The 7,500-nt window shown below is 49.5% G+C and overlaps 4 protein-coding genes across 7 annotated transcripts in view; 1 reads left to right on the forward strand and 3 right to left on the reverse strand.

The window, feature by feature from the left end:
* Positions 1–918, reverse strand: part of LOC125952688 (box A-binding factor-like) — a 5,000-nt gene extending 4,082 nt beyond the window's left edge. For both annotated transcript variants that reach the window (XM_049682315.1, XM_049682316.1), the window contains exon 1: positions 60–918. The gene's annotated coding sequence lies outside the window, so the exon portion shown is untranslated. The remainder of the gene's footprint in view (positions 1–59) is intronic.
* A 156-nt stretch (positions 919–1,074) lies between these two features.
* Positions 1,075–2,956, reverse strand: LOC125950151 (protein C12orf4 homolog). Its single transcript, XM_049677832.1, has 2 exons — positions 1,444–2,956; positions 1,075–1,377 (listed from the first exon to the last, which is right to left on the reverse strand). The coding sequence occupies exons 1-2, from the start codon at positions 2,830–2,832 to the stop codon at positions 1,168–1,170; spliced, it is 1,599 nt and encodes a 532-aa protein (XP_049533789.1). The 5' UTR covers positions 2,833–2,956; the 3' UTR covers positions 1,075–1,167.
* Positions 2,957–3,075: 119 nt separating this feature from the next.
* Positions 3,076–5,869, forward strand: LOC125950152 (aspartate aminotransferase, cytoplasmic). Its single transcript, XM_049677834.1, has 4 exons — positions 3,076–3,348; positions 3,878–4,537; positions 4,618–4,926; positions 5,005–5,869. The coding sequence occupies exons 1-4, from the start codon at positions 3,240–3,242 to the stop codon at positions 5,139–5,141; spliced, it is 1,215 nt and encodes a 404-aa protein (XP_049533791.1). The 5' UTR covers positions 3,076–3,239; the 3' UTR covers positions 5,142–5,869.
* A 134-nt stretch (positions 5,870–6,003) lies between these two features.
* LOC125950150 (influenza virus NS1A-binding protein-like) overlaps positions 6,004–7,500 on the reverse strand; it is a 21,244-nt gene continuing 19,747 nt past the window's right edge. For all 3 annotated transcript variants that reach the window (XM_049677831.1, XM_049677829.1, XM_049677830.1), the window contains one exon: positions 6,004–7,500. This exon is cut by the window's right edge and continues 624 nt beyond it. In XM_049677831.1, the coding sequence (XP_049533788.1) occupies positions 7,437–7,500 (64 nt within the window). In that variant the 3' untranslated portion in view covers positions 6,004–7,436.

The raw sequence follows: 7,500 nt of genomic DNA on the forward strand, positions 1-7,500 counted from the left end.
GCCCATCCGTCCGCCCTTTCGCTGATCTTCGTCCACAGCGTTGAACAGCTTCTACTTACTATGTAGCCTTTGACTTTTGACAGTGCCGCTAGCGATCGCAGGAACACACATCGAGAAGTAGAAGAAGCTTGGAGGCCAGAACCATGCACAACACGAGCTGCTGGTGCACAGGACGCTCTCTACAGGAGCCACCACTAATTTTACGACAAAATCGTAAGCAAGCGTTGCCCGCTGTTTCCGCTTCCGCAAGGAGCTCCACAGTTGCTTCGCTTTTCGCGTTTGCTGCCGCTGGCTTTGCTGTTTTCTGTGGTGCTACAACAGCGTTTTGACAGCGTCGTGACAGTTCGATTGTTCCAGCAAGAAAGCGCGTCAGCACTCGAGGAATTGAACAATAGAAGATGCACCCAACACAACAAAAAAAACGATTGAAGAATGCGATCCGCGTTCCTCCTTTGCCACTTGCCCGATCGCGTACACACTTACGGGCCACTTGCACACCACGCGCGCACACACTTGCACACACACACGCACAGCAGTAGGGCAGGGGGGGGAGGAGGGCGTAGGTGGGGGCGCGAGGGATGTTGTAAAAATCTGCGGCCACTTGCGCGACCCTTCCCAAGGGCCTCCAGCTAAACGGGGTCGGTTGGGCGGATTTCGCGGGGCGATGATGCCGTCGATGATGAAGCTGTGGGGAAGCGGACGACCAGCAGCGATACGCTCCGTTCTCCGCGATCCGCCAGCGTTGCTTTCGCTCCGTCCGCGTCTTGCCTGAAGTTGCACGCTCCGAAGTTGCTTCCGGCGTCCGCGACTTTTTCGGAATTTTCACGAAGGATTCTCCGGGGAAAAAATGTGTGTTTCATAAACAAAAATATGTCAATTCTTGCGGTGCAGCTCTCGGAGCCTCGAAGATGAACTTTTGCTTGGTGGCAACAGCCAGCATTTTGTGAGGGCAGTCTAAGCGCAAGCAGGATAGCCTGATGAAACAGCGATATTCCCCCACACCTTCCATCCCGTTTTTGCAGACCGTTTCAAGCGGGATTTAACATTTATAGCAACTGAAACGTACTTGAACTGGTCGTTGCAACACTTCAAAATATATTTATGGCTTTCTTTTAATTTATTTCTTCGGACGCTCCCAGCGCTTTTTACATCTGATTATTCACAGTTTTACTGAAGTATCTTTGGGTTGGCAACGCGAAACACGTTTGGCACCATGTCGGCCAACGTGCGAAACAGTTCCTCGGACATATCATGCGGCAACAAAAGTTGCAGTGTATTCAGTTCCGCTCCACCCCAACTGGCTGATTCGATCATGAATCCTTTCGCGCATTTAAACACCAGTTCCGCTCTTCTTATACACCAGCTAACGGTCATGTCCTGCGAACGAAAAAGGGTTAAATTAAAACTCCTCTTCAAGGGCTCCTGGGGCTTGTGTAGTCTTACTTCCGACATTTCATGCCGCAGCAGCGCCGGAATGGTCAGTGTGGTAATGTCGTGTCGACTGGCGATTTTCAGTATGTTCCTCAGTCCCAGTATCACCGGATGCCGCGAATTGATTTCGCTAGGGCTTTGGAATGTTTCGTCCGAAATCAGATGAAAGATGACGTGCGAATGGGAGAGATTCGAGTGGCGTGTAATGTAGGCATCGCCCGGTTTCACCGTTACAACGTTTCGATCAGGACGCCTCCCGGCAGCAGCCAGCGACTGAGCGCCACTCAATTCTACCCCGGCCGGACCTGACGGATGTTGCAGATTGCGCAGATCTTCCTGGATATGCTCGATCTGGCGATCAATCTGATCAAAATGGAACTCCGTCGACAGGTTGGCATTGCGTCGCAGCTCACGATCCGGACTGATCGTACCGGACGGTGTCAGTACCACGATGCCACACAGTGAGCTGGAGTACAGGCCAAGAGCAACATTCGGACCTCCGAATGAACCCTCGCCGTACAATGGACTACACAGATCGGCCACACGGGCACTGAGAATCCGGATGTTGTGCATGTGCTTCAGCTGCGAACCCAGGTGGATAGTGAAGCTCTCTTCCATCGACGGTGTCTGCGCCGAGATCATTGACCAGCGATTGCCAATCTGCGTCGGACTTTCCGTCGATTGGCCGAGAAAACTTTCGTCCACGTGCTGGGTGACCCAGTGGCGGTACTCGTGCTTCTGATGTCCGCGCGTCGACTCCAGCTCGGACTCACACTGCTTGCGAATCATGTTCTGCATACCGTACTGTTTCGCCAGCATATGGTTGATGTTCTCCGATGTAATCGAGATGTCCAGTAGCTTCAGCTTGGCTTCGATCTCCTCCTGGTGCAACGTATTCATCGTGTTGATCTGCTGCGTCATCTGGGTGCTCAGGCTAGCGATCGTTCGGGCGTACTCGCGTTCTTTGTTCAGGATCTCCGGCAGCAGCGACGAGTGCACCAGCTGATGATAGCTTTGAGCAAAAATTTCCTCATCCGTTGGTCCGATCCGTTCCGCAAACTCGAGGTGCTCCTCCCGGTACAGCTTTTCCACGTCCAGCGCCAGTGTATCCACGTTCGGTGTCCCGTTGGTTCGAAATTTCTCCAGCAACATCTCATCCCGGTCATCGTAGAAGACTTGATTTTCACGCTCGACAAACTTTTGCAACACCCCGAGTAACTCCCGGTCCGCCTTCAGGAACTGCATGATCGGATCCATCCGGGCGGTCACAATTTGATGGCTTAGCTCGGCCACACTGCCCCGGTACGGTATCTCGATCGCGTACACCAACTTTGCCGGTTTATCGTCCACATTTTTGTACTCATAATGGAAATCGACTACTTTACTTGGCTCCAGCTCCATCTTCCACTTTCAACGCCCCTTTCTTTTGTTGTTGGTTTGTTGTGTTGTGCCTTCGCCGTTGACATTTTCCACCCACCCCGGGGGCCGTTAAGCGCGGTCCACACGCTTCGATTTCACTGCAATCGACGCAAATCTAGAAAATTTGAACAAACATTTGAGCATTCGATATGTGATGGGGACCGGCCTTTACTGACTTTCGCACCGGCTTTCGCATCGCGTTACACAATTAACAACGACGAACTAGGGGGGTCGAACAGTGGAAGTGGCGGCGTGCGAAACAACTAGTACAAACCAGTGAACCGGACGACGATTATTGAAAGTTGGGACAGCGAACGGTGAGCAGCAGCAGCAGACCCAGACTCAAATTAAAGACCGTTTGGCAACGTGGTGCAGGACCGCCGTACAGGATGAGCATATTCGCTTCCGTGGAACTGGGACCGCCGGTGGAGGTGTTTGCCCTCAACAAGGCCTGCAACGAGGACCCGAACCCAAACAAAGTTAATCTTGGTGTCGGAGGTAAGTGATCGCGCTCCTTCACTCTTTGGTCCCCCTTTCAACCCCACACCTTCTTTTGATGATATTCCACAAACAAAATCCTTCGTAAAAAACCGTTAAGTAACAGCGGCTGGGGTCATACAAGGTCACCCATCCGTCCCTCCTTTTCGTGCTCAGAGCATTTTCTCATTTAGCGTACCACGCCATCGTGAGATGGAAGAGGGGGAGGGTGGCCAACCTGCCAATTTTCCAACCTGTCCCCCCCCCCCCCCCCCTAAACGTGACAATTGCTGACGCAAACAAACCTATCCTAGCCATCATAATGGCCCCCCATTGGGGATGGAGTGGGAGAAACTGTGTGAGCGGCCCCCACCGGGTGTATGTCAATCATGGTTTTCTCAACCATCTCTGTGTTCCCTTATCTGTGTTGCTCTTGAAGTGAACTGATTACTCGCCTCTTCGGAGCATACTATGGTCGCCAAGTGCAGACCCTAATCGCTGCATCGCTCCCTGGATGCCAGTTATAACCGAGTGCCGTTTTCACTTTCAGCTTATCGAACGAACGAGGGCAAACCATGGATCCTGCCGGTGGTGAAGAAGGCCGAGGCGGCTATCGTGGCCGACGGTTCACTCAACCACGAGTACCTACCGGTGCTGGGTATGGAGAGTGTAACGAATGCGGCCTCTACCCTGCTGCTCGGTGATGACAGTGAAGCGCTCCGCAGCAAGCGTGCCTTCGGTGTCCAGTGTCTGTCGGGAACCGGAGCACTCCGGGTGGGGGCCGAGTTTCTCGCCCGCATCCTGAACCGTACCACGTTCTACTACTCCGAACCGACGTGGGAAAACCACCACAAGTTGTTCGTGTACGCTGGATTCACGGAACCGCGTACGTACCGGTACTGGCATCAGGAGCAGCGTGGTATCGACTTCGCTGGAATGCTCGAGGATCTGTCGAATGCACCCGAGGGTGCCGTGATTATACTGCATGCTTGTGCGCACAACCCAACCGGCAACGATCCGACCGAGGAGCAATGGAAGCAGATTGCCGATGTGTGCGAAAAGCGCAAGCTGTTCCCGTTCTTCGATTCCGCCTACCAAGGCTTCGCCAGTGGCGATCCCAACAGGGATGCGTTCGCCGTTCGGTACTTCGTAGAGCGTGGTTTCGAGTTGTTCTGTTCGCAAAGTTTCGCCAAGAACTTTGGGCTTTACAGTAAGTAGAAATGCTGGAAAAGATATTAAGTGGAAGAAGGTGCCCGTCCTAATGCACCCTTTTGCTTGCTTACCCTATAGACGAGCGTATCGGAAATCTAACGGTCGTGCAGAAGGACGCAACTACGAGTGCGGCCGTGGCATCGCAGATTACGCTGCTGGTCCGTGGTATGTACTCGAACCCACCGGCCTTCGGTAGCCGTATTGTGAGCCGTGTGCTGAACGATAAGGAACTGCGTGCTGAGTGGATGGAGTGCATCCAGACAATGAGCTCGCGTATTATCAAGATGCGCAAGGCACTGTACGACGAGCTGGTGGCACTGAAGACACCCGGCACCTGGGAGCACATCACCCAGCAAATCGGCATGTTCTCGTACACCGGTCTCAATGGTAAGAAAATTAGGCGATAGGAGGTCCTGCAATAGAATACCAAAATGATAATACAATACAATACCTTGGTTTTTGCAGAGAAACAAGTCCAGATTCTCATTAAGGAGTTTAGCATTTACCTGCTGAAAACGGGCCGCATCAGCATGTGCGGATTGAACGAAGGTAACGTTGCGTACGTTGCCAAGGCAATCCATGCTGCCGTCACCAGAGAATAGTATCGCGCTCATTCTCGCGGACAAGCCCCCATCGTTCTTGGTATCAGCTAACACCAGAGGCTGTGTCAACGAACCGGGCACCAAACACATTCACAATCTGATCTGAAACGGTTCATCATCACCGGGGAGGAAGCTTTTAGTTTAGCATTTGATTGATTCCCTAGCCGAAACGGTTAATATGTGAGCGAAATGTTTTTTTCAAGACAAAACGAAACATTATGCATTGGTGCGTTATATGAGGCACGATAAAATTAGGGAAAGTTATATCGGTGAAATGATATCGGACGGGACGTTATCGAGCAACAACGATTGGCACGGCTACACAATGCAGCCAGGACACAGTACAATACTATTTACACAAATACACACCACTCAAGTAATCAAACAGCAATTGAATCAAACACGGGTCATTCTTACACGAGATTAAATACAGTTTAGCTTTTCTATCGTGTTCTTGTTCTCAGTAGTTCACGTGGAAAAGAACAAATAACACATGTAACACTCATTGGATGTGTTACCAACACTTGCACTCAAAATGTAATACTTAGCCTACCTTAGCCAGCTGCATTCAACTAACTCCTCCCAGTAAATATCAGAACTACCGCTGATGCCAACAATGTATTACGAGCTGGAGGGCATTTATAAAATGCGGCCGAAGTATGCTGCACCGAAAGTGAATTTTGCATAAATAAACGTTACAACTGCATTTTTGGTGAAACACCAAAAAAGTATACTGGAAAGCTTGTGCGATAAATTGCTTTGGTTAAACCTTTGATGACGATACACCTCAAACAATGTGGCAATGGTTGCTTAGTAGAGTTTGTTTCAAGAGTTGCTTTGCTAACTCATGTGGTTCATAATTTGAAAAATCTTTGATCTACCGTTATGTTGCCACAAGGTATCACTAGGTTGTAGTCACCTCCAGCTCGAGCGAACAGACCTGGGTGCTCCACCACGAGTGAGCGTGCGTACCACCATCGGCGTTACAAATATAGTGGGCATTAAAAACAAAGCTGTTTATCTGGTTGCGGGTAATGACCGCTTAAAATGTATACGAATAGTGTCAGTGCATTTATTACTTGGTTCAGAAAACATTTCCCTTGAAAGATGTCACAATGCTTACTTATACACATAAAGGTCCCGTTCCCCCCCTTTCGAGGCCCTTTCATAGATTCCCGCTTGCTTTTTCGGGGGTAGGGAGGTGGCAATCTTATAGCGCATCCATGAGCCATATTTATACGCTCATTTTTACCTTCTTATTACTATTTATGTCTCTCATTATTTTCGTCTACGGCCCTACTATAGCTGTACTCTCTCTCTCGATGGTGCAGTACAAATCGAGACACACTTCCAGCTTTGCCGCGTCCCTTAACGAGGTGCGGTTACTGCTTCAGTAGTTTTGCTTTAGAAAATGGACCTTCGGGTTGCCCGTACATGTAATGATCGTGAGCCTTTTTCCTTTGTTTTTGAGTATATGTTTCGTCTTATCATTAAGTGTAAGCTACTTGCTTGGCTGACGGCCTCCCTAAACACTCTTCTAACAGCGATGCCTAGGTCAAACGTAAAATGGGGAGAGCTGCTCCCACTTCCAGGAATGCGTTGCATCGTGTTAATCCCAAATCTGGCGTGTAGAAAATTATATGTTGTTACGGTAGAAAAAATTATGTATATGCAAGTACAGAGCAATCGAAAAAGTGAGGTTGTATGGATTTGCTAGTCATCAATCTGTGTCATTCGGTGGCGATCTGCAAATGTTTTTCTGCGTAAGGGAAGGTCTTCTTCCTCAAACCGCTTTCTTCTGTATCTTTTCCAATATTGCAAGCCACGTGTAGAACATTTAAATGAAGTAGTGCGATACTCTTCCACTCTGTATGCTATTTTTCTCTTTTTCAAATTTCTCTTATGCACCATTCAAGAATTAATCTTCTAAACACGTGCTGTTGCTAAAGTCTTGCTTAAATTGCTACAATCCTCTTAGAGTTCGAGTGCTGGAGCATATATGCTATAACCAACCGCGATCGGCGGAAATAATCTTCTTACCTGCTAACAATTAGAATTTGCTTCTATGCGCTCATTGCTCTCCCGGTTCAAAAGACTTTTGCGTTTTCATCTCACCCTTGCCTATCGCTAACGAAATAGCACACAGTGTATTGATAATCGCGAAATCGTTTGGGGAAAGTGAGTAGAAATATTGCGTTCATTTCATGCGCTGGCCACTCACTAATCTAGCTCATCCTCGATGTTAACGGAAGGACCGGACAGTTGCGTCTCGGTGACCTGTTCTTCCAGCGCCAGTTAGCTGGTGTGATGATGGCTACCGTTAGCAATCTCCGTACACTTGTTGGCTGCCAGCTGCTGC

This window comes from Anopheles darlingi, chromosome 2 (genome assembly GCF_943734745.1).
Source record: "Anopheles darlingi chromosome 2, idAnoDarlMG_H_01, whole genome shotgun sequence".
NCBI lineage: Eukaryota > Metazoa > Arthropoda > Insecta > Diptera > Culicidae > Anopheles > Anopheles darlingi.

Bases quoted from the DNA above. Each gene is read 5' to 3' on its own strand.
- LOC125950151 (XM_049677832.1), bottom strand. From the start codon at position 2,832: ATGGAGCTGGAGCCAAGTAAAGTAGTCGATTTCCATTATGAGTACAAA. The intron at 1,378-1,443 runs GTAAGACTACAC...TTTCGTTCGCAG, and splicing joins TGCGGCATGAAATGTCGGAA to GACATGACCGTTAGCTGGTG.
- LOC125950152 (XM_049677834.1), top strand. From the start codon at position 3,240: ATGAGCATATTCGCTTCCGTGGAACTGGGACCGCCGGTGGAGGTGTTT. The intron at 3,349-3,877 runs GTAAGTGATCGC...TTTCACTTTCAG, and splicing joins AGTTAATCTTGGTGTCGGAG to CTTATCGAACGAACGAGGGC. The intron at 4,538-4,617 runs GTAAGTAGAAAT...CTTACCCTATAG, and splicing joins CAAGAACTTTGGGCTTTACA to ACGAGCGTATCGGAAATCTA.